Source organism: Clarias gariepinus, chromosome 6 (genome assembly GCF_024256425.1).
Source record: "Clarias gariepinus isolate MV-2021 ecotype Netherlands chromosome 6, CGAR_prim_01v2, whole genome shotgun sequence".
NCBI lineage: Eukaryota > Metazoa > Chordata > Actinopteri > Siluriformes > Clariidae > Clarias > Clarias gariepinus.
Genome location: NC_071105.1, coordinates 21,551,546 through 21,579,244, shown reverse-complemented (window position 1 = coordinate 21,579,244; position 27,699 = coordinate 21,551,546). Strand labels below are relative to the sequence as shown.

General features: G+C 37.0%; 1 protein-coding gene across 2 annotated transcripts in view; it reads right to left on the bottom strand.

Annotated features, from left to right (window-relative positions):
* ca16b (carbonic anhydrase XVI b) overlaps positions 1 to 27,699 on the bottom strand; it is an 89,672-nt gene that overhangs the window by 35,554 nt on the left and 26,419 nt on the right. For both annotated transcript variants that reach the window (XM_053498697.1, XM_053498698.1), the window contains exon 3: positions 1,465 to 1,644. In XM_053498697.1, coding sequence (XP_053354672.1) covers positions 1,465 to 1,644 — 180 coding nt within the window. The remainder of the gene's footprint in view (positions 1 to 1,464; positions 1,645 to 27,699) is intronic.

Genomic DNA, 27,699 nt, shown 5'->3' with positions numbered 1-27,699 from the left:
AGTAAGTGATAAAAAGGGCTTCAGCGTTTAGTCAGTTGCTGTTCTCTGTCCAAAGGGATTTCAGAAAACAGCATTAAAAATTCTTCTCTGGGTTACCAGCACTAAAAACCAAACAGGTTAAGGTTGAAGGTATGCAGTCAAGGAGGCTCCAGAAAGTTTTAGGTGGGTTTTCAGTGGGTCCGGAATTCAAGTGATAGCTTCATACAATTGCTGCTGGTTCCATGATGCACCAGTTCTTTTATAACAACAAGAATGTTACATCAAAGGATACAAGTGCTGAGAATTTGAACAAAATAATTGCTCAACAAAAAAAACACATCAAAAAGACAATCTAAGAATGTAATTAAACAGTTCAGAGGTAGGAATACCAACAGTAACATACCACTGGAGAAAAAGTGTGGAAAGCAAGACTACCAGGTAGAAAAACTCCCAGGCAAGTGCTATTATTGATGACAGCAAATAGTGGTGACACAGTGGTGAGCTTGATCTGCTTAACGTGTCAAAGTCACTTCACAAATAAATACCAGGCCCAAGGTTTCCCCCAAAACATGGACTGCTATACAGTCTTCTTCCAATAGTGTATTCGGGTGCCGTCCACAAAACGGGTACCTTCTTGATTTGCTCCATGGTCTAGTTCTGTGCTTTCAATGAAGGACAGGTGTCTGCCCGGATAACCTATCTGCAGCTACTGTACACAACCCAATATTTAGCAAGTTGTTATGCATGGATGTTCTGCATTCTTATCTGATCCGCGTTACCTTCTATGGGATCTCTAGCCCAGTGGTCTGTCCACCACAATTGAACCCTTGTGAAAGGTTATGCTTGCCTATTTTCCATGTTTCATCAGATCATCTTGAAGAACTGACTGTTCACTTCCTGCCAAATACTGCATATACTATAACACATGCCACTATAATGAGATAATCAGTGTTATTTGTGGTTTTAATTACATGGCTGATCATTTTATGCTATACAATTTTGCTCTTTACAACAATAAAAAAAAATCTTTTAACTTACTGTCACCTATTTAATTTAATTAGCACTTTGATGAAGGTCAAAAGCATTACATTATTAAAGATGTGGACTCTTGGCTGTTGACAGTTACAAAGCAATCCACAAATATCTTTAATTAATTTTTGCTACAAAATACCACTACATGAAAAAGGAAAGGCCAAATTAGACATAATGTTTCAGGTCACTCTAACTATAAAGCAGGAGGAAATACATGTTTTATGATGAAATATAGGGTAAAATTAGATTTGGTACTCGTCTCTCTCCAATGATATTATTGTGTCTATGCAGTAAAGGCCAGCAATGTGTTCAGTATATTGCAAGTAGTAAAAAAATTTACATCATACGTTTTTAATATGTAAAGCAATTATTATTTTTTTGAATCCTTGAAAAGTAACTGAGGTCGGATGTATACAATATGAATGTTAGAAGCAATCTTATGCACTGTCTTACCCGTTTTCCCTGTGTTCTTCATGGAGGTTTTATTAGATGACTTGACTTCAAAACCCTCCAGTGTGAGCTCCTGATACTCATGAGAAACACGTGCATTTTCATCTGGAATGTTGACAGGTGACTGGTTTCTCTCCCCACACTCAGGGTACATCGATGCCCATTTCCATGGCCCGTGATTTCCTTCAGAAGGCAGATACAGAAACACAGAGCAAGTATAATCATAAGTTTTTCTTTTCCTTTTTTAGATTTTTGAAAAAAAAAAAATCTAAGATATTCGCTGCCTTTGGAAAGAAGGGAGGTGTTAACCCTGGGTACAACCACACCTTTTTAATTTTAGATTTTGAAAAAAGTGATTGGGTAACAAGCAGCATGTAGTTCACTTTGATTGTCAGATGACTTATAGCACAGATTTGAATAAATGGTTACTAACATACAGCTTAAACTGTCTTTTGTTTTGGTAAACTTTGAGAAGAAACCTTTTTTTGCTAAAGAATGATTTGATTTCTCAAATGATTATTTACAGCTCATGAGGATTTTTCCTTTTACAGTATGTACTGTATATGTAACAAGGGATGCAGAAACATTGAGTACAGATCCATGTGCTGAAGGTTTTATTAATAGAAAAATCAAGGTCAAGACAATCTATCAAAAAATCCACATAATGCAAATAAATGAAGGGGCAAAGTGGACAAAAATTCCAGAGATCAAACTCAGAAAAGATCAAGGGACTCGGCAACATGTCTCAGAACTTACAGGATTGCAAGCAATCATTAAAGCTTCGGACCGTAGCTACAGTCAATTTGCCTTTAATGTCAGTTACTCAGGCAATGAACTGGGTAACTGAAGAGGTCATTAAAATTCAGGGGAGGGTGTCCTCTGATGGTGGTGTGTTTTTTTTCTTTTTTATTGCCTGGATCGGATATCACAATGCCATTCAAATTGCTTACATAATGTCAGTTAATATATTTTACAGTGTGTGGTTACAAAATTTCCATCTTAAATAAAACCATCTTAAACATATAATTATTTTAGTAATCTTGTTTACTCGTGTAGGTCATGACAGATGACTGGTGATCACTTCAGGTAGGTTTCTGCACCCAGGCTAAATATATTTAAACTATTTTTTTGACACATTCAATGTTACATGCATTACCTTCAATTAAACTAATTAGGGTTTCACTTCATTTTCATAAGAAATATTATTTAATTAATAGCTAATAAATTTGGATTTGTTCACTATATATACTATATAGTTCTATACTATAACTGTTTGAACTTGAAATACTTGTGTTAGCCTTCCAATAGTTCTCACAGAACTCTGCTGGAAATTTTGCTCATTCCTCATGTCAGACTGGGTGTAACTCGGTCAGGACTGTCAGCCTCCTTGCTCAGACACACGTTTCAGTTTAAATTTCTATGGCATTCATGTCAGCATTTCTGAAGACCAATCTAAAACTTTCATTATGTGCCACTTTACAACTTTGGAGGTATGCTTAGGATCACGTTTCTTCTTTCTTATGATGCTATCTTCCACAACATACAGTAGCTCAGACTCCCTTATGCATCTGGGGATGGATCCTTCTGAGCATTTGTTTAATATCTGAAATCATCCGTAATCACTTGAAACGTTTAGTCTGTCTTTTGTATGATTGTCTTAGAATAGCGACCTCTTCCTTTTGTGGCAGCCTTTCAAGCAATGGTGAATGGTAGAAACTTGAAGGTGGATGAACATACTGTATGTATGTTCCTAGACCAGTTAATTAAGTGTTGTCACCTTGAGGTTCAGATAAACTTTTTAGACCAAAACTCTTTTATCCCTGGGATACACTTTCTGGAATTCTTATAAAATAAATAAAAAGCTACAATAAGCCTGTCTGTAACTGGTTATTTTAAAATGACCTAAGTCCTGAAAAACTCGCACTTGAGTACATGTTTCTCATCTGCAGTTCTATTTCACTCATCCCACCATCAGGGATCACCTGAAAACCTTCTTGTTGTGCACAAAAGTGCATTACTAGTTTAGATATTATTTAAATAATAAAAATTCTATGAATCAATATCCTTCAGGCATCAAAAAGTACAATATACTGTCTCACAATGTCCTAATCTAGACCTCTATATATACACCCCTGGGTTATTTAATTTATGGTTTTAACTCTCTCTCTCTCTCTCTCTTTTATTTATTTATTTGTTTATTATTATTATATTTTTTACATTTTTGATAAATTACTGTATATACGCATAAATAGAAAATGGAAGACTGGATTTGGAATGGGGGCAAATAATGTTGCTTATATTCTGTAAAACCAACCTTGATTCAGTTGCAAGATAACCCACATGGAATTGTTATAATTGTGCCTGCTGAAAAGAAGAAGTTGAATGCTTAATAATAACTGTTTTGTGGATAGGGCTGAGTCAGAAAAAGTTGACTTAAAAAAGCAGAGTGGGAAGTGCAACTTCCAGAGTTTCTCAGCCTGATTTGAGTGGCTCAACAGTCAGTTAGTGGTTAGCACTGCACTGGTGCCTTGCACCTCCAGAGTCCAGGTTCAATTCCCACCTTGGGATCTGTGTGCATGTGATTGGTGCGTTTCCTCCAGTTCCCTTCCATAGTCCAACGATATGCAGATTACGCTAACTGTCATTAGGTCCCTAGTTGGACTACAGAGGTTGATAGATGGACACACATGACCATTCTACCAGTCAAATACATATCTTATTTTTCAGTGCTTTTCCTTATTTTTTACTGTTTTTAACATTGTACATTAATACTGAAGACACTCAAATTATTATAGAACAAATATGAAATGATGTAGTCAACAAAAAAAACATGTTAAATAACTCAGAATATAGTTTTATATGTTTTATATTTTTGATTCTTTAAAGTAGCTAAATGTCATACAGTATAATTTTCTGGGCCTAGATTTTTGACCAGTACATACCTTACTCTCTAGCTGAAATATAGTTTAGCACAGTAAAATTCACAAATAGCAAAACAAAACAAGTTCTACCAATTTACTAAATCCATTTTTCCGTAATGTGGCTGAGCTAAAATTTTATCTTCATCAGCATCTAAGGCTGCCACTGACAGAGAAATATGAGAGCAGACTCTTAGCAAACAGAAAGAGAAGCTGAGCTGATTAATGTTTTCATTAGCAGTGACAGTCAATATATTGCAGCTTATATTAAGTATGTACAGGACAAGCTTGCAAATGCTTTAAACCTCATTTTGTTCCTGACATCTTACTTTAGGAATAATTTATTTTATTTTATTTTATCCTGATAAAGATATATCTAGAGCCACAAAGACTTTGAGCATGGTAACATAATATAAGTGCATTTAGATTTAGATCTTACTTCCATTATAAGAAAAATGTAGACATTTTAAAAGATCCATAGACGACGTGATATTTTTATGACTGACTCTTTGATTTAATTATAGCTTCTACTTTTTTATAATATCATAAAAAATATTAATAAGTAATGGATTGTCTGCTTTTGTATTTTCCAACTTTGTTCGAACCACGCTTGTTGTATACTGCTCGACACATCTGCCAAGTGAGAGAAGGAGAAACTAGAGACTGAAGCAACCCACTCCTATTTCATTACTGTGTCCACTCCTATTATCAGGTTAACACACTGGCTTTACCATGGCAACGACACACTCTCAGTGAAATAATCAAAGCCACAATCTAACTATCCACTCTAATTTCATCATGATTACCACCACACACTCTGAGCTCCTCTGTGGAGCTCGAAAACCAGGATGAAACCCGGAGTGTGAATAGTTGCCTGGATTATCCGCAAATAAGCAGAGTTGCCATCACAATGCTGTCAGGAAAACAGCACTCAGCCATACCAACAGCAGTCATATTTCGTTTGGCTGCATTAACAATTAAATAAAACACTTCTATGCAAATGACCCTCGCACTTGAGGGTCTAAAAAATGGTATAAGCAGGATAAAGTCCTTGCACAGTTATATAGCTTTTTATAATGTGTACCATGATTATGAAATTGTAACTGAAATGTTCACGTGTAAAGTTTAATAAGGTTCCTGATCCTAATCCTGGAATATTTCTGTCCTGTACATGTTAATGGTTTTCTTGCTCACCCACACTGCACACCTACTTCAACCAATCATCCACTGTAGTTACCATTACCATCACGTTTTAAAAAAGGGAACTGACTAAAATGTGCAGGACAAAAGATACAGTACTTAAGAATTGGATATGGAAGCCTGTGACATTACTTTATATAAATTTGACTGTACCATCTAAAAGCTAATTTCCTTACAGTCCTCGATGTGTTCAGTTCCACCTAATTAACTTGATTATACTTATGACGATCTCTTTAAGATGCCCTGACCGAATAAAAAAAATCCAATACCTATATCTTCAGGCCAGGGACATGATGCTCATGGGAAAGCAAGGAAAGATTTCTTTTCCTTCTGACAGATTAGGGTCAGATGACTTTCCAATGGGAAAGAATGTAGTCATGTTTCTTTTCTGTAAAGGAAAGGTTGCTCCTTTTACCCAATTAATGAGAGGACAAGTAGGTCGTTTTACAGTTCTAGGCCCATAGCTGTAGTATGGATGTCTTCTCAAATCTTACTAATTAAACACAAATTTCCACATACAGTACAGTATATACTGTATGTGGAAATTTGTAATTTAATACTCGATGTAAACCAACACTTACAGTATATGCCTTAATTTAATAAGACATAAACACTTTCAAACTAAAGTCTTACCACACAAAGTCTCAAAAAATGTCATTCTTACCCAATATGGCTTTTAACTTTAGAGTGGTTTACGGTTGAAATTCTGTGGATATTGTAGTTATAGTGGTGATTTTTAGCTGTTATAAGACAATTTTATGCTAGGTTTCAATCTAACTGACACAGGGCATTTACTGAAATATCTTTAACATTTTATGTTGTGTAAACAAATGTGTAGGTCCAGCACATCTCACAGATACTCAATCAGATTGAAATGTAGGAGTCAACACCATGAGCTCACTGTAATGTTTCCTCAAACCCATTCCATTGTTTATTGCAGTTGCTTTCGACAGCAGAAAGAGGTCAGCATGAGCACTCTGACAGGTGTGCGGCTACACAGGTCCACACATAGCAAGCTGTAATGCACTGTGTGTCCTGACACCTTTCTGTCATGGCCAGTATTTACATTTTCAACCTTTTCTAAATAGTAGCTCTTCTATGGGTTGGACCAAATAGGCTAGCCTTTACTTCTGATGCACATCGAGAGAGACGAAAACCTAATGACCTTAGCAATAGTTGCTGGTTAACCATTTGCCTTTCATTGAAAAGGATTTACTAATGCATATTGGACAAATTCTACAAAAACTTTTTGGATGACCCAGTCATCTAACCATCACCACAGTTTGGCCTTTCTCAGAGTCACTGTGTTTTCAGATCTTGCCACAGATTCTCGATTGGATTTAGATCTGGACTTTGACTGGGCCATTCTAACACATGGATATGTTTTGTTTTAAACCATTCCATTGTTGCCTTGGCTTTCTGTTTAGGGTCAGTGTCCTGCTGGAAGGTGAACCTCCACCCCAGTCTTAGGTCTTTGGCAGACTCCAAGAGGTTTTCTTCCAAGATTGCTCTGTATTTGGCTCCGTCCATCTTCACCTCAACTCTGACCAGCTTCCCTGTCCCTGCTGAAGAGAAGCACCCCCAGAGCATGATGCTGCCACTACCATATTTGACAATGAGGATGGTGTGTTCAGAGTGATGTGCAGTGTTAGTTTTCCGCCACACATAGTGTTTAACATTTTGGCCAAAAAGTTCCATTTTGGTCTCATCTGACCAGAGCACCTTCTTCCACATGTTTGCTGTATCTCCCACATGGCTTGTGGCAAACTGCAAACGGGGTTTCTTATGGTTTTCTGTTAACAATAGCTTTCTTCTTGCCACTCTTCCATAAAGGCCAACTTTGTGCAGTGCACGACTAATAGTTGTCCTATGGACAGATTCCCCCACCTGAGCTGTAGATCTCTGCAGCTCATCCAGAGTCACCAGGGGCCTCTTGGGTGCATTTCTAATCAGCGCTTTCCTTGTTCGGCCTGTAAGTTTAGGTGGATGGCCTTGTCTTGGTAGGTTTACAGTTGTGCCATACTCCTTCCATTTCAGAATGATCGCTTGAACAGTGCTCCATGGGATGTTCAAGGCTTTGGAAATCTTTTTGTAGCCTAAACCTGCTTTACATTTCTCAATAACTTTATTTCTGACTTGTCTGGTGTGTTCTTTGGACTTCATGGTGTTGTTGCTCCCAATATTCTCTTAAACAACCTCTGAGGCCGTCACAGAGCAGCTGTATTTGTACTGACATTAGATTACACACAGGTGCACTCTATTTAGTCATTAGCACTCATCAGGCAATGTCTATGGGCAACTGACTGCACTCAGACCAAAGGGGGCTGAATAATTACGCACACCCCACTTTGCAGTTATTTATTTGTAAAAAATGTTTGGAATCATGTATGATTTCCGTTCCACTTCTCAAGTGTACACCACTTTTTTGTATCGGTCTCTTACGTAGAATTCCAATGAAATTGATTCATGTTTGTGGCTGTAATGTGACAAAATGTGGAAAAGTTCAAGGGGGCCAAATACTTTTGCAAGCCACTGTATCTACTTTTCCCATGGTCAGTGAAACAAAACCTATATGTTACCTCTAGCTTGGCCAAATACACCTGTGAAAAATACACCTCACTAAAATTTGTTCAGTAGTTTTTACATGATACGTTCACAAAGAAAAAAACAAACAGACAAAAAATATTTATAAACCATATTCATGTGTTATATTATGTATCTTACGTCCCCCCAAAATCATTTTTTTAACAAATATCTTCAATGTACAGACATGCCAACGTTACAGTTTTATTATATGTACAGATATTGTGCTCTTTCACTGTTGTAGGCCATCCACCTCACGGTTGAATGTGTTGTGCACTCTGAGATGCTTTTCTGTTCAGCATGCTTGCACAGTATGCTTATTTACCTCCTGTCAGCTCAGACCAGTCTGGTCATTCTCCTCTGATCTCTCTCATCAGTAAGGTGTTTCACCCTACAGACCTTCCACCCACTGGTTTTCACACAATTCTGTGTAAACTCGAGAGACTGCTGTGTGAAAATTCTATAAGTCTCTGAAATTCAAAGTAGTCTCTCCAACCAGCCCTGCTGGAACCAACAGTCATGACAAACTGAAGAAAAAGAAAAACAACACACTCCTTGCTTGTACAAGCTCTATTAGATTCAGGAAGTATCAACATGTTTGCCTGACCCTCAGCCCTGAATAGGTATGTGAATGAAGACATGCAGGCTTCATGACCTCACAGTGGCCATTGTCATATGCAGGGACTTGCCAGGGTGGCCCCAGGATCACTTAGACAGTTACTCCCTGGTCGAAGCGGAGAAGGTAATGAGGAGCAGCCAACAAAGCACCATCCATTTCATGTGCCTTTTCCAGGTATAGGAAAGGTTCGACACCAGCACAAAAGGTCAATTCAATCAGCTGACCAACCCTCTCTCTCAGGTTACTGCCAGTAAAGAAGGCACCTTCACACAACAACAGAAGAAGAATGAACACCTCAACAGCTGCTAGGACCAAGTACTAATGATCGACAAAGAGGCCCAAAACCCCAGACAGCCACTACCAGCTTCCTATTTCCTGTTCTGGGGAGGGTTGGGATTTTATCACACTCAGCAGCATGGCTAAGTGTATAACATTCTCACAGTGGCATAGTTCAAATGTTTGGGTCCAGGGTGTTGTTTAAGTGGAAAAAATTTTTATACATAAGGTCATAATGGCATGTTTGTGTGTATAGGCAAAGTCAATCAGCTTTGGGCTGTTGTTTCAGGAGCAATCAAGAAAACAGTAGTTGGCCATATGAAAACATCAGAAATCTAAAAGTACTTGCATGACTTACAGCATATGCCAATATAGGGAGACCAGCAGGACTTTATGCCTCTGCTACATGTCCACTTGTTCACATCGCAGTTGGACTCAAAGCCGTTTTCATAAAATCCTAGGGCATCTAATAGAAATGTTCCATGGATGTTGGTTTACACTTTGCCACCTCCCACTGATTTCTTCCTGGGATGCTCTTCCCCACTTTGGTTGGTAAACAGCTGGCAGAGCTGCCTGGTGTGTTAAGCCTGGATTTTAGATATTTATAGTACATACATACAGTAGACATGCCTTTATTCTACTTATTTCACCCATTTCTATCAGAGTGCTGAAGGGCTACTGCGCTACTTCCACATGGTTTAGTTGTCGCCACAAGCTGTAATGCTTATATATACTGCCTGGCCTAATAATGTCACGATTTCAGCAGGGTCAAATTATTGAGCTGAATGAAGCAAAGAAAACAACTAAGGACGTTTGTAATTACTTGAACTGGATTAAGGACTTTTCAACACATTATAAAACCTTGGAAGGATAGTTCAGAACCGCCAACCGTCTTTGTGAAAGGTGGTGTGAAAAAATGTGAAAAAATCTTAGGAATGAAGATTGCTTAAACAATTGGTGAAGTTGCATGATAAAAAAAGTCCACAGTAAAAACAATGGCAATGTTTAACAGTGACAGCAAGAGCATTTTCATAGGCACGCAATGTGATGAGAAGTCATAGGATTGAGACAACTGTGTGGCCATAAAAAAAACACGCGTTAAAGAGAGTAAGCAATAAAAAAGGTCATGCGGTGTGATTAGTCCAGATCAACCGTATTTCAGAGTGATGGGCATGGCAGGTTAAGAAGTGTAGCTCATGAAGCGATGCGCCCATCATGCATAGAGGTCACTGTACAAGCCTCTGAAGGCAATGTTATGACCTAAGGTTGCTTCAATTAGTCAGGTCTAGGCTCAGCAACGTTATGTGACAATAAAATGAAGTCCTCTGATGACCCTGAAAGTAATGAATGACCAAGGTATCACACAACTATAACGTTTTTCTTGCCTGACGTTTTCTGGCACAGGCATATTCCTGGACTGAAATTGAGAAAGAGTGGTTCTGGGAGCATGAGTGGAATCACTTTCACACATGCATTGGCCACCATGTTGTGTTCTGTAAAAAGGTGATTGAATGAAATCTTAGAGTGTGCTACTTTTTTTGGCCAGGCAATATTATTGAGACAGTTATTTCTCAGAAGAGAGACTGCACAATCCACATTTAATTAGAATTAGATATACAAAAGCTATTCACATTTCAGGGGTTATTATGATTCTGACCATACCAACTTCTTAAAATTGTGTAGAGTGTCCTAAAAGATATATACAGTACTAATTAAAGTAAAACCTTTAAAATACGTCTATACTTATGGGTAAGAATACAGTATGGGTAAAATAGTAAAAAGGTGCTGCTCAATTAAACCAAACAGATTTACATTAACAAACTGACATAGTGAACTGCAGTGGATACTTTGGTCTGTCAAAGTCTGTCAGCGAAACTCGCACATGATGCCATTTTCAATGTGATCTGTAAACGTTCCAATTTTTTTTTTCCCGCAAATGTACACACACGCCAACTTTACCAGTCAAATGTTTGGACACAACTGCCACTCACGTTCTGTTAAACCTTCACAGTGGCTCTAATCTGAGGTGCTGTAAATTGGTGATTTTAAACCTTAAATCAACTTCTCCTCTGCAGCAGAGGTAAGTTATGGTCTTGCTTTTCTGGGATGGTCTTCATGAGAACCAGTTTTATCATGTTTTTGCAAATCCACTTGACAATACTGTTCTTGTAAAAACTATTCGAGAACATCTGCCTTTTCTGTCTTAAAATAACAACTGACTGTTACTTACAGTTACTTAATTACCTAATGCCATATGTGTTTCACAGTTTTGACATCTCTAGTATTGTTGTACTGTTTTGTTGTAGAAAATAAATAAATCTGGAAGAAAAACACTACATTAGAAGGTGTGCCCAAACTATATATAAAAAAATTAAAGGTTTTGTCAGTACATTGGTCAGAACTCATTTTTTTTCATAATATCTTTAAGTTTTATATATTAAACAAGTATTAGAAAAAAAAATCTGTCTGTATATCTGTATGTCTGTTCATATGGCTTTTATGTCTGTACAGTATGTCTGTACATCTGTAAAGTCAAATTCTTTAGAGCATCAAATTTGGCTTGACAGAATTGAATGAAACTTCGATATCTGTCTGAAGTTGATTAAATCAAAATGTTGATTAGATGGGACGTTATGACCAGTTTTTTGCCAGATTATCTCACAGCAGCCATCTGACAGGAGTCATCTTTCGATAAATAGAGCACTTTTGCCTTTGAGGTGGGCGTAGCGTCACGTGTCATTCAACAGAGCCAATCAACACAATAGTTTACCATAAACACACAGAGTATCATGAAGACACAGAAACAACCATAATGTTGTCATTGCTTAAAAATTTATGTAACTTTTAAAAACTGAATTTTTAAAGATGTATAGATAAATCATTGTATGTTTTTTTTTGACCTGCAAATAAAATGTTTAGAATATTTAAAAACAGTTTGTCTCATGTGTTCCAAAACCGGGGTGCTAATTAATGCAGTGATGTGGAACACCAACATGAGATAAAACACGGATCGTTAGAGCAAACATATCCGCAGCAGTCCGAAGTGAGGGCATGTAAAATACCAGAACTCAGAGTGTTAGTCACTTAAATAAAAATGTCCATATATCCTTTATATCCTTTACATCCTTTAACTTGACTACGCTTGCTTTCTGTGTCTTTTCTCCTTTTTTATTATAAAAGAATTTTTAAAGCAAATTAAAAGCATTTTTTTTATCTCTATAAAGCTGGGTAAACCCAATTTAACTCATTATTATTATTATTATTATTATTATTATTATTATACCATACTGATCTATTATGCCTTGCCTCCCCTTAGGTTGTGTAAAGTCATAGCAGGCACAATTACGTCCATTGTGCGTGTGGCTGCCGCAATTCTTCACCGGTCTGCTAAATCTTCTCCTGTCTGGGACTAAATGACTGGTTTGTGGTACCAATGACAGAGGCACTGCGTCTGTTCTGCCAGCTTGAAACATACTCCCTCTTCTTTGTATGACAGTGAGACTGGCATCCCTGTCGCTCCAACTGTGGTGGCATTTTTTGGAGTTTGAACACTCTCAGCATCTAGAGTGCTATGCTGCTGTGCTCTTCTGAAAGAACAACCAAATGTGTCACAACATGAAGTCTGTTGTCAAAATGCCTCATCTGTTCTGATTATGTGGAAACTCTGCATGATGCACAGTAGCACTGTGAGCTACAAGACAAATGATTGTAGTGACAGAGGTTGTAATGATTACTGTACTTTTCAATAACTGTCTGAAGTAGCAAGCCATTTCCAGGAATAACCAAAAACTAATTTATCACTGACTGTCCGTAAACAACACAAAACATAAACATAAATATAACACAAAATAAAACATAAAAAAACTTTTGTACTGAAGACTTCTAGACTGGGTTTTAGTTAACTGGGAAATAATAATCCATTATTTATAATCCATATATAAAATGGTAATGAACTTTCTGCAACTGCTACCAATGAGATCAACTGCGACCAATACATTTTAAATAAACACTTTGCACGGATTTTTTACTACTTAATATACATATTAAGGATCTGAATTGTTTCAGACATTTAATAAATATTGTTGGTGTAGGGCTGCCATAAAGTTGCCAACTGTAGTTGTGCTTTTATAGGGATATTCACAGACAACATTAACACTGCCACTCAGTGACTTGAATAACACTGATCATTAGTTATATACAAAAAAGCTGGCGACAAGATCATGGGCACCCAAGCCCTATCCTCCCCTGCAAAGAGCAAAGGTCAGCCAGCCTGTCCTAACCGATTCCACAGAAAAGCCAATTCAGCTCAAACTGCAGAAAAAAGACAATGCTGACCACTACAGAAAGGTACAGGTATCAGACCACCCAGTGCATCACATCCCACCACATACAGGACCAAGCAAGCAAAGATTCCAAGGTTGTTGACACGGTCACCAAATTCCCGAGATCTCAATCCGACTGAGTATACATGAAATGTGCCAAGAGGCCAGACCCTGCAACCCACAGCACCCAAAGGGGTCAGAGCTTCCCAGTGGCAAAAGGGAAACCTAAAAAATAGGTGGCTATAATGTTCGGTGTATATATACATGACTCAAAAGCGGACATGCATTATGTTATCCTAAACCAACCTCCATTTAATTCTTGGAGACAGATGGTACTTTGTGAGTTTGTCAGTCCTCTCAAAAGTCTGTCCTAAAAAAGATAATTTAGGCCTCAATTTTTAATACAGAAAGCCAAAGAAAAATATTTCCATCAGAGGCTGAATGAAATTATTGTGTTTTAACCTACGCTAACCCTCACTCCCACTTCTTCACATTGTACAAAAATTCCCTGGTGAGAAAAAAAAAGGAAAGGCTACATTCATTTAAATCTAAATTAATAACGAGGACAATGCTATAGATAAACTAACGTTAAATAGTTGAAATAGATGTGGATTTAATTCTGAATTTCTGTGATATAACAAATTCTTTACAGATTATTCACCGCACCAGTAAAATGGTGAAAACTAAAGAGAACACAACCTCGGCAATATTCTACTTTCTTCTGTTGCTTTACTTCATTCAACTGTTGTACTGAAGAGGACAAGTTATGAATATAAAATTGCTCAATGTTAGTAGGCAGCACAGTGTGCCAGCGGGCAGCGTTGCCCCCTCAGCTCCACATTTGATCCTAACCTTTGGTTACTATCTTTGTAGAGTTTCTCATATTCTCCACATGTTCACGTGCATTTCCTTCCTTCTTCGGGAAAACATGCTGATCGGCCCTAGGTGTGATTGAGGGAACAAATCTCAGTATGTGTGAGTGTGTGTGTGTGTGTGTTTTACTGCAATAAAGGCACCAAGCCAGGTACACCCGCCTTGTGCCTAGTGTTACCGAGTTAGGCTCTGCATCTGAGAGATGCTACTGAAGATCAATAAGTAAATTTCCCTATTATAAGTAATAAATATACTAAGGATTACTACTTTCTTTGTTACCAGACCTCCTAGTAAGCTGGTCATTTTAACTAACTGACTGAGTGGGAGCCCCCGGGACATTTATAATGTGGTGAAAGGTGATGTTTTTTGGGCTATATTTAACTTACCACAATGTTAATTCGCCATATAAACTATTCAAGTGCAATTTCGAAAGCCTGAACAGCCCAAATCCATCTAACCTATTTTAAGTTAAATATATACTGTATAAAATGATTACACTTCCCATATTTAAGAAATGTAATTTTAGCTGCACATTTCATTTTGCTTCCATCTCAAACAGCCGACAGAATACTGAGCAGGCCATGTCACAACCAGCACAATGGACAAGCATGACCTCCACACCCCAAATTGTTAATCAGCCAATGCAGTTCAACCACATAATCTAACAAGGCACATGACATTTACTTCCATTCACACTTTTCCTGATTACTAATCATGCAAAGTTCCACTTAAGCAATGTTATCTGTGTGACACCAAACAATTTGACCCAGAGACAATTCAAGAGTATTCCTTAGTCTTAACTGAGCTCGGACACTACTGTGCTCCGGGCCAATCTTAAGGCCATTAGACAGATGTTGTTGAATTATACCAACATTTACAGTTCATATCCAATATGCACTGCCACTTTTTGTTGTTAGTCTTTTGGCTTCTCCCTTCGCAAGCGCCAAAACGACCATCTGATCTGCACCCAACTTTGGCACAGGTTTTACATCGAACGCCCTTCCTGATGCAACCCTCCCATTTTATTTGGGCTTGGGACCGACACGGCATCCTGTGGCTGGGGTTTGGGCATTGGGGGAAAATCAAACCCGGACCTTTCGCATGGCAAGCGAGAAACCTTCCACTTTACTTCTAATATTTTTTAAAACAGAGATCTTATAAAATGGCGCTTTGTACACCGTAAAAAAATTTTATGGCCTGCTACGTACATTTTTTCCGGTGCTTTCCATTTTAAAATGACAAGACAACAGCATAAGTATTTATTACAGTGAGTTTCATCTTATTGTTGTTTGTTATCAGTACCTCGAAATAGTCATTGTGCCAATCTGTTGTATTACAGATAATAACTCCATAGAACAGATGCTACCTACAGATACAGCAACGCCACTTTACAGCCGTTGCAAATTGTGAGCAGTTTATTTATGCACATATAGACTAATGAAAGTAAAAGGGCTAAATTTCTATTTATGTTACGCTGTAAGTCGAGTACGCAACCTTTTGCAGATAAATAATACAACTGTCACTGGATGTGCTTGGCTGATATGGCTGGCTCGTGACAAAAAGTGCATTTCCAATTCACAACTGGCACTAGTTATTAAAATATATCGTATGCTACACAACACCATCCATAGTAATTAATGGTAATATTACGTTTTCTAATTTAGACCTGCACTGGATAATCTTTACATTTGTGATGAGAATATATATCCTCACCACCACGGATATAAAAAGATTTGGCGTATGATTTTTGGATTTGTCCATGTCTGCCTCATGAGTATTAATGAACACCCTGAGCTGGCATCCACCTCTTTGCCTTAAACATAACATTTATTTTTTAGAGAAGTGTAAAAACTGTCATTGAAAAACGTATTTTACCTCACGTAAGTGTGGTAAAAAAAAAATACTGAACCTGAAGCTGTTGATATTAGACTGCATTTACAAGATGATCAGCTATTGATTTTACCAAGCTTTTTTGTTTTGCATTATTGCATCATAGTTTCTACTCCTTAAATGTCGGGCCAGCAGACTTTCTGAGCAGAAACCAGTTAACATTACAAACACACAGCAAAAAAAAATCTAACTCTATCTGATATTGATCCAGTATTTCATGCCAAACGATCTGTTGCTGTAGCAGAATGCAGTGCATCTCCTAATCCTGTTATTACTTTATATAGGCTTGTGTTTGTAAGTAATTAATTTTTTTTTTTTTTTAATGCTCAAGCTAAATAAGCTTTTTAAAGAGATTAAATGAAAGTATCTCTATTCTTCTGGCAGACCTAGCATACTTACATATATAAAAAATACATGTTTTCAAACACTTCTCAACCCATAACCTTATGTAGCATGTAAATAAAATGTGTATTGCAGGGTCCAACTTGTGATACAGCACCCACTCTAAAACATGCATATTATTTACTGACAAATGGTACACATAATAGATGCATATAGTAGGTTTATGTGCTTATTTTAGTTTTCTTTCTGCTTCGAGCAGGACCTGAAATACTTTGTCACATCTTTCCAAGTCATATCATTCTCACTGCATTTTAATTAGTGTTCTATACAATCTCACCAAAACAATGAGAATGCACTGAATTATTATCTCTTCTTGGAATAGAAGGCTAATTAACAGAGAAATTAATTGGATTAATTCTGCATGATCTGACAGATCCGCATGATCCTAGAGAGACACTGCTGGCGCTATTTAAAGTGAATGAGAATAAAAACATAAAAAAAGAATAAATAAATATATACTTGTTTTCCTTTCATGATTATGATACACACCCAGACTTGGTCAGATTATATTAACTTGTGATATCCTGCTCATCATAATCCATTTATTCTCCTTCTGGATTGACGCCTGGCCTTATTTTCCGATTATTTGCCACAATCTTTGTATTTGGCGTAACTTTGTATTTGGCATGATTAAAAGACAATGTTTTGTGAGGCTACTTTGCATATTACCCAACCCTGTCTTTATAGTTTATTGTTTTTTTTCCGACCGATTTTTGGTTTTGCTGTTTTCTGAATTGTGGTTTGCATTGTGACATGTTGCCTTTGTTTTGCAATAAATTGTCTTCTAAGCCCAAGTGTTTTGTAACAGAAGATTTTACCATAACCTGACATGACAACGATACAGCAGTTGTTACTAACAGCCCTACAGTCTGCATCTCAAATACCAACAATAAGCTCCACAAGAGCGTCATGGAAGACTGCCGTCTGACTGAGACCAGGAAGACTCACTCACCTAAGCAGGGAAAAATGTAAAAAAAAAAATAAACTATTACATTTTCAGTATTAGTAATGCCACTTTCACCCAGTACAGTGTTTTTTGTTCCGGTACTCTGTGTTTTAACATTCAAGCTTGCCAATAACATGAAGTAAAAAAACAGCATTCTTAACATTGGCTCCAAACACACACTATACCGCTCAAAAGTTTGGGATCACTTGCAAATTTGTTTTTTTGTTTAGTGATTCATTTTCTACATTTTACAACAAAACTATGAAATAAGACATATGGAATTAGGTAATTATGTCACAACAACATCATCAACTACAACAGCCAGTGGTTATTCTAAAACACGGAGGTCAGTCTTTCTGGAATAGTTCTTGCAAAAACAGTTTCGTCAAGTGCATTTGCAAAACCCATCAAGCATCATGATGAACCTGTCACTCGTAAAGACCATCCCAGTAAGGCAAGTCCAAAACTTACCTCTGCTGCAGAGAAGAAGTTCATTTAGAGGGACCAGCCTTACAACCAGGCCCCCACTGTTTAACCTTTGAGCAAGGCTCTTAACCCTATCTGCTCCAAGTCTGGGTGCGTATCATAATCATGAAAGGAAAACAAGTATATATTTATTTATTCCTATTCTGCCTGACACTTCACTCTGACCCTAGCTTCCTAAATGGGATACGCAAAATCTTAATTTGATTTTCTTTATTAGTTATCCTAGATTCCTCTATCCTTAAGAGCCAGTGCCAACTTACTGACTGTCTATCTCAAAACTAATACTCATCCTTTAAACCTGCCTTTTTAACATGAATAGATTTTCAAGAGTATCAGCTACTTCCATGAGTCTAAACTCATAGCGTGGTGAATGAGTGGTCAATTTTACTTGACAAGAGAAGCGTATATTCAGTATATCCAATACTAAGTTATGAAGATATAAAAAAAGTGATGTCTTCCCTCTTTGACCTGTGAATGACTTGTCAAAAACTATATTTGAAATAAAAAAAAATAAATACATTTGAAATATCCAATATAATATCAAGGAAGTTTTCTCCAAGAAAAAGTATCCTTCCTCATAGACCTGGGGATGGTGTAATTGTTTACCTTGATGGTACTCTGACACATAATCAAATCTATCCTCATCTGTCACATAAATCAAAGGCATGGGAGTGTACATTCAAGCAGCACTTCAGCAGGGGATTATTAAGCTTTGTATATCACCAGATTCTGACATCTAACTTTTATAAAAAAAAAAAATTAAAAAAAAAACACAGTCAGCCTACAGCCTTGCATTTACCATACAGGCTTAAACACGGTCCCAGTTAGATACTGTTACCCATCACATTATAGAATACTTAATAAACCATTTAGGTCTTTGCAGTGTTCACTACACTAGAATGGTTGAAGGAGCCCTTCTTTATTCTTACAGACCATCAAGAGTGCATCAACTTTTAATTTCTTAACTATCTCACAATTTTAATAAAAAAACACTGCCTTACGTATATACAACATCTTAAGGCAAACAAAATGAAATACTGTTTATTAAATGATACACATGTTGTTTTTCACTAATGTACTTTTTTCCAAACACAATATTTATTTGTATGTGTGTGTGTGTGTGTGTGTGTGTGTGTGTGTGTGTGTATGGCATAAATAACTGATGAAAAGTTCATAAAAACTTGCAATATATACACATACATATACATTTCTGTACACAGACCAAAAACATTATACATAAGCATTATGAAACTGATAATCTAACTTTAGGAGGGATCTTAGGAATTATTAGGCATGAAAGACTTTTATTATCAGTTTATGCTCTGATATCTGATCCATTCAGATAAGTCATTTAGGTTTGATAGACCCCACTCTCCATCACATCCCCTCAAGTCCTGCAGCCACATGTTTGTCTCAGTACACCACCTTTGTAACTGTGCTGCAATCCCATTAACCTTGGGGATAAATAAGCCCACTGTGGTTGCCAAGGGAATGCTGACAATGTGGAGATTGCCCTGTCATGTCCATTTTATCCCCCAGGGAAAAGGAACACATAGCACACTATTTGGCAGCTCTCGCAGATTTTGGCAGAGAACCGCTTACGAGTCATGTTCAATCTAACCTTCAATGTTCCAGAGACCAGGCACAGACGAAAGGAAACAAACACACCACACTGACTTTATTAAGAGTGACAGTGGAGGGGATCAGGGTTTGAAATCTAGACCAGTACTTACTGTCATTTTTTTTTTTTCACTGATGACCTCAACGTGCGACCAGGAGCCAGCTATTAATAAACGTAGTATAATAATTTATACAAAAATAATCACAAAAATGTGACCATAAAATCACAGTTTTTCAGCAGTCTTGTTTATGTGTAAAGGTATAGCTACCCAAAAGCAATTCTATTCTGAGAAAAAAGTGGTGAACTAAAGGTTTCATTTCCTTTTATTTTTAAAGAAATTACATCACAGTATTTCATTATTTTATTAGCAACTTTGTCAGCTGAGCCTTTAGCGCTTTTCAAATATGTAGCAGAAACAATCCAGGAACATTATGAATCTGGTTTAAGTAATAATAATAAAAAGTAATAATAATAAATAAAAATAATAAAGTAATAATAAAAAATATATTGTGCTGATTTTAAAGATATTCAAAAGAACATACAGTCTATTAATGTCAATATCTAAATATTAAATTTGATGAATTAAAGAGAGGAATTTAGTCCACCAAAGTTTTGACAGTTCAAGGTAAACCACTTTAACTCACTTATTCATCGTCTATAACGTTTTATCCAGTATACAGGGTCGGGGGTGGGGGAGGGACACCCTGGATAAGGTGCCAGTTCATCGCAGGGCACACACACACACGCATACACCCACACTCTCATTCACACACTACAAGCAATTTGGGAACGGCAATTATCCTAATCTGTATGTCTTTGGACTGTGGGAGGAAACAGGAGTACCCAGAGGAAACCCACCAAGCACAGGGAGAACATGCACACAGACCCGAGGTGGGAAATGAAGGCGACGCTAACCGCTAAGTCACTGTGCCGTTCCAAAATAAAAATGATGAATAGAAATTTTCTCTAGTTAAAACATCCTTATTTCACAATCATTTTTATATTGCAGCATCACACAGACAGAAAGCCCATCACACTTAAAGAAGTTCCCTTTGATACTTTTTGGCTTAATCAGAAGAAAAATAATCTGCTTAAGAGAACAGAGGTCTTATTTACTTTCTAGCATGAAATTACTTTCCTGAATGATCTCCACAGTCTTAAATGTGCTCTACTTTAGTTTTAATATCTTTGGCATAAAATTATAAATTTCTGTTACTAATTACTAAACTGAACCTTAATGTTAACAAACAAATTGTGAACTTATTTTTTAAAGCAAATTCTTTAGTGACTGCTATCGATTATTTATTAACTACAAGAAAACCTATAGAAGTTACAAGTGTATGGAATGAAGTCTGACTTGCATGCAGATGTTTAAAATGTGCAAAAAAGAATACATTTATTTTCAATGTATAAGTACAAAGACATTTAGTAAAGATGCAGCTAAAATATATTACCCACCTCAAGTAGGACAAATTTTATTTTTTAATTAGATTTTAGCTTCCAGCGATTATATAAACGAGATCCCAATTAAACAATTAGTGTTTTGTATTCTGATTCACAGTAATGTTTTCACTGTGTTATAAATCCAGCCTATGTGCTTTACCGCGGTGCGCTGTGAATATATGCCTCTCACTAAACCCCGAATCATAACACTGCCTCCAGAGGCTTGTCACTGGGCACTGAGCATGAATGGTAAAGCACTTCATGCTCTTCCTTTCTTACCCTAAAGTGCCCATCACTCCAGACTAGGGTCATTCTGTTCTCATCGGACCACATGACCTTTTTGCATTGCTCCGAAATCCATGTTTGTGCTTCCTAGCAAACTGAGGCCCTTTTTTTCCAATTAGTCTCACTATCAAAGTATCTTCTTATAGCCATACAGCAGTTTAGTCTCAATCCTGTAAGTTCTCATTGCATTGTGAATGTGGAAATGCTCTCAGTTCATTATGAAACAGCTGTAATTTTTACCTTTTTATGATGCAATTTCATTAAGTGTTCTTCTAAGTTGGTTACTAAGGTTGATGCAGGCCAATAACTTCTGCAGCAGTGACCTTTCTTTTTTTCTCTCTCTACCGCTCCCTCTCTCTCTCTCTCTCTTTTTTTGGCCAGGCAGTGTTTTACAGAAGAAAATAAAGTGAAGCGAAGGTTGGGAGACAAAGTATTTCCTAAATGGCATTGTGTATAAACAAGTATTATCTGTGAACACTCACTCACTCATCATCTATACCGCTTTATCCTGTATTCATGGTTGCAGGGACCTGGAGCCTATCCCAGTAGGCTTGGGGATGAGGCAGGGTACACCCTGGACAGGGTGCCAATCCATCGCAGGGCACACACACATACACTACAGGCAATTTGGGAACGGCAATTAGCCTAACCTGCATATCTTTGGACTGTGGGAGGAAACCGGAGTACTGGGAGGAAATCCACCAAGGGGAGAACATCCAAACTTCATGCACACAGAGACGGGAATCGAACCCGGACTCTGGAGATGCAAGGCGACAGTGCTAACCACTATACCACCGTGCTGCCCTATCTGTTAACAGATAAATACAAATATTATATAATACTATATACTAATGCATAACTGCATTTTACATTTTCTACATTACTATCAATATATTTCTGTCCCACAACACAGTGCAGCTGTGTTCTATTTGTAGAATTTAAACTAGCACAGAAGGAAACAATAAATCAATCTGCTATTTACATTTAATTAGGTGGCCCAGAACAGTTCCAGACAAAACAAATTTCCTTTCTGTGTTATCTGCTTTAATGTCTCTGCATCCTGTTGAAAAATTGGAACAAATTTTAATTTGAACATATTTTTTTATCTGTAAAATAAGAAAATAAATTAACTAAATGATATCACATCTTACTCAAGTAAACCAAATATTTTAATGCAAGGTACAATAATGAGAAAAGCCAATTTGTCTTAAGCATTATGACAGCGCTTTGCAAAAATGATTTCTAAATTGCTACCCTTACAAATAGCTGTTACACGCATTTTCACTTAATAAGACTCAAGTGGAACAATGCTCTATCAAGCCATGTTTAAAAGTCATTAATTGAAAATAAGGCCACTTTAAACAATTTTACCTACATGTGTTACATGGGAATTCCATATGTGTTCAATGTAAGTGCAAGAGACAAAAGGTTAACATGTTGCAGTCATGTCAAAAGATATACAGTCACACTATATAAAGAAGGCCACTCAAGTTTATCTTCACTAAGCCTTGCAAGGCTCTAATAAAGAAAGTTCTACAAAGAAGAACCCACATAAATACACCATCTGAACTTGGATGGAAGATGAAATTGATGGAAGATGGAATTGTGTGTTGTCAGATAATAATGTCATTTTTTGCTAAACCTATGTATGACAAACCACTAAAAAGTAACTGACACGCATTGTAAAATTAATGTGGTAACATGGGATCCTTAGCTTAATGACCCTTGGTTTAATTTGGAATAAGGTCTTTGAATAAATGTCGCAATTAAACATGTCACTGTCATGGCAATGCTGTGCTGAGAATGATTTACTATCCAGTTATTGTTTCAGGTCCATTCCATGTCAGCCCACATTGTACATTACTCTAAACCAGTACATTTAAATAAGCATATCAAATAATCTCTCTCTCTCTCTCTCTCTCTCTTTCTCCCTCATGCTATTCCTGAGATATCAATGATCCTGACCTCACCTGCTCTCCAGATTCACTGATGCCCTACTTCTGTTTGGAGTTCTCATCACTCATCAGAAATCACGTGCTACTCCTGAGGATGGCCCCATATATGGACATCCTAAAGATACACAAGATTACTGTGCACTGAAAATGGCTTTGGACTGCAATTGATAAGATCAGATTTGCCTGGATTACTATTCCTCAAGACCACATAAAATATAAGACAGTCTGGCTTTTTTGGATGCAAAATATAAAGAAATACGTAGGGCTCAAGGTTAATGCATGACACACATTTCTGTAATGTTGTCCATTGTCCATTGAAGCTCAATACAAATAACTGAAGGAAACTAAATTAAATTTAATTCATAGAGAAGAGGAAGGATGAAAAACAAAGCAACGCAGCAGTTGATTACCTGCTGGAAGTTTCTATTTTCAAAATTTTTATACTTTAAAAATCAAACATTAAATTTGTGTTTTTCTGCATATTATTTAATAATAAGGATGAGTTACCTGTCTAGCATAGTTTTAGGAATGCATACCACTGATAAGGAGGTGTACGGCCACCTCCAGTTTATATCACTTTGCTCTTTGCTCAGCCTGTGGTTGCTGCACTGTATTATCAAAAAAGACCACCAATGAGAATTATGTCTAAAAAGTCTAAAGGCTCTAAAACAGTTTATTTTTCTGTATAGATTTTTGGGAAAACATAATTAAATTCAAAAAACATAGGCGACCCTCATCATGGTATATCTCTCTCACTGCTAACATAATGCTTTGCAGTATTTTACTTCAGTGCCACGATAAGTGTATAAATCATTTGGTGCTGATGAACAAAGAAAATTTTCTTCCATGCCTGCATAAACTGAGACTTTCCACATCTCATATAGTGGTTTGTCTCGGTGGTTGAGCTTGGGAGCATAAGCGGGAAAAAAGGGTCAAGTTTGGTTTGATTAAACTTTAATTACAGCTGCAAGGCATAAAATCCAAAGCGAAACCACTCTCTCTATCTCTCCATAGAAAAAGCTGGGTTTAGCCATCTTGAAGTGATTTTGTAGCACATCATCTGTATGCAGCCCACTAAGTGTGCAACAGTACATTACTGAAATAGATAACTTAGCTGGTAAAGCATGCTATAAGTTACCTGACTACCATGTGGGGATTTTGTAAAATTAAAAGTTGAAAACAGTAATGTTTTTGCATGTGCTGGCTGTGGTACGATTAAATGGTACACCTAACATTAATATTTTTTTGTGGAATACATGCTATTTTGAGCATATATAGGCACCAGTTTAAATATCTATAGATTCAGTCCTGTAGCTTTAATTAAAGATTAATCAAATAATGTAATCATGTTTAATCAACAATTTAATATTATTTGTATGCATATTCAGGAATTACACGACAGATTAATTTGACTGGATGAGTGGTGATAATAGAGCATAACAGCACTGGGAAATTTAACTACTGTATATGTATCACTCCATGTCACAGATGTTCTAAAAATGAATAATTACACTAACTGCCAGTCGCCATGAGTGAAAGTAAGTCCACAGTACTGAGGGGAGAGCAGCTGCCTGGCAAATTCCACATTCAAAACCAGTCACGGAAGAACCTTTAGCAGGTAAACACATCTGAAAGCATTATGTCATCTTAAACGAGACTTAGTAAACAACTACTTAGTCTACTTAAGTAGTAAATGCTTCTAAGTTGTTCTGCATAGCCTCTAAACCATCCATGCTGATTTGTTTATGAATAACATAAGCTACAAAGACTATTTAACCATGTAGGGTGTAAAATTCCTTGTTCCACACACCTAGTGGTGATCTTAATTAGAGGTTAGAAAGGGAATATGCTATATGATTGTGTACGTGACAAATACAATTTAAATTGGAATTTCATACATTTAAATGTATCATGATTCAATGTGTTTAATTATTTTTGTTACAATTCTAAACAAATCTAACTATTCAGAATTTGCTAAGATTTACTAGATCCACTTCAGTTATAATTGCAGTTATAATTGGGTATAATTTTAACCACTTCAGAAATTCAAGCACTGCTGTTAAACTATACTGCTAAACACAGAATTTTGAACAAAAACAAAACATTGGAAACAATGCTTGGTATACTAAATGGGTAAATACTCACAAACTGTGAAGGAACAGAGTGGTCTAAATAGAGAGTATGATAACTGAGAATGAAAAACACATGAGTACATCAGTAGGAAGGCAAGTGTGAAGAAGTCAGAAGTGGACTAAAAAGAAATATGTGAAAGTGGTGCGAGATATGTACAAGGACAGTTTTACATCGCTAAGGTATGCCATAAGTACAGTACAGCCGACAGGTTTAAGGTAGAGGTGGGACTACACCAGGGATCGACTCTAAGCCCCTTTCTGTTTGCATTGGTGATGGACAGGTTGACGGATGAAGTTAGACAAGAGTCCCCATAGATTATGATGTTTGCGGATGATATTGTGAGAGTAGGGAGCAGGTTGAGATGAGTCTAGAGAGGTAAAGGGATGCCCCGAAGAGAAGAGGCATAAAGATCAGTAGGAGCAATACAGAGTACATGTGTGTAAATAAAAGTAAGGGTGGGGTAAGGGTGTGGTTGCAAGGAGAAGAGTGTTTAAATATTTAGGGTCGTCTCTCCAAAGCAATTGGGAGTGTGTTAGAGAAATGAAAAAGAGAGTGCAGGCAGGGTGCATTCGGTGGAGAAGAGTAGCAGGAGTAATCTGTGACAGAAAGGTATTGACAAGACTGAAAGGCAAAGTAAACAGGATGGTAGTGAGACCATGTTGTATGGTATGAAGATGTTGCTGCTACAAAAAGACTGGAAGCAGAGCTGGAGGTGTCCGAGCTGAAGATGCTGTGATTTGCTTTGGGAATGAGAGGAATGGACAGGATTAGGAATGAGTATACTTGGATTAGAGGAACAGTGCAGGTAGGATGGTTTGGGGATAAAGTTGGAGGGGCCAGATTAAGATGGTTTGGACATGTGCAGAGGAGGGATGAGGGGTACATTGAGAGAAAAATGATGTACATGCCAGGCAGGAGGAGAAGAGAAAGGCCCCAGAGGTGGTTTATTAATGTGGTGAGGGAGGACATGCAGGAGGTTGTCGTGACAAAGATGTGGTGGACAGAGTTAGATGGAGACAAATGGTCTGCTGTGGTGATCGCTAACCAAGAAGAAGTAGTAGATATTATTTCGCCTTATTAGTCGAATTCACAGGATAAAAAAAATCTATTAGAACTTCAGATAGTTGTATATTTATTCTTTTATCTGGGGCTTTGTCTTTAATTAAAAAGGCGTGTGTCCAACCCTGTTCCAGAGCTTTCTAACTAATGAAATAGTAGGTTCATGACATTCTTGTTATAGTTATAAGTCCCAGAAGTCTAAAATACCTTCATTGTTGGAAAATAAAGCCCTGTGGGATCAATATTTGTTGATTTACAGAGTAATAACTTTGGATTCTTCAGCTAATCTACAGTACTCTTACTCTTTCAGCTATTTCTACTGTTAATCCTATTCGTTCCCATGAAACCCATTAAAAGGAATCTTGGCTGTACAGTGATATGATGTCATAGCAGTGCATGTTTTGTGAATGTTTCTGGCTTTGATATTCATCAAGCTCAGTTTAAACACTAAATGTTTTTCCTGTCGAAATCATACACTGTAATGAAATTATATGATCAAGAGTTGAGGCATCTGAATCCCTCACAAGGAGGATGTCATAGGATTATATTAAATTGGTGACAGATAGAGAAGCAGTATTGGGAATAGCAGACCATACATGAGATGTGGTAATGATCACAAAAAATAACATGTTACTGCACAGTCTGTTATAGAATTTGGCAAAGACTTGATTGGGATCATCCCAAAACAAAGTAATAATGTTAAATGAGTGCTGCAATAGAACAGTCACTTAAGCCATACTAAATCCAGTTGTTATTTATGTTTAATAGGGCAGTTTGCCTTACATTCCTGAGCCAAACCCACCATTAGCTTCATATCCTTTTCCTCCCGAACACAGAGATATAATCATACAAACTCTGTCTAGACTGTAGTAAGGGTGTGGATGCATTGTTTTTTCCCCCTTAGCATACACCCTGCTAAAAATCAGTCACATTAAAAGATGTGTATAAAACGTGTATTAATGACCAGCAGCTCCATAGTTCAAAGTGATTTTTAGTGCCATTTGTAAAGTAAATTTTCCAAAAGTTAGCAATTTTCATTATCAGACACAAATTATTGGTGCTCATAACCCTGAGCTTCTATCAAGAGTAGGTAAACAGTACTGAGTATTAAACTTTGGTCCACTGAAAAAAAATCTCTAACACTTTAAGGAGATTCTTCAGAAGAAATTCTGATACTTTAAGAATTTTTTTTTAATTAGACTGTGCGCTCTTAAAAAAAAAAACTGC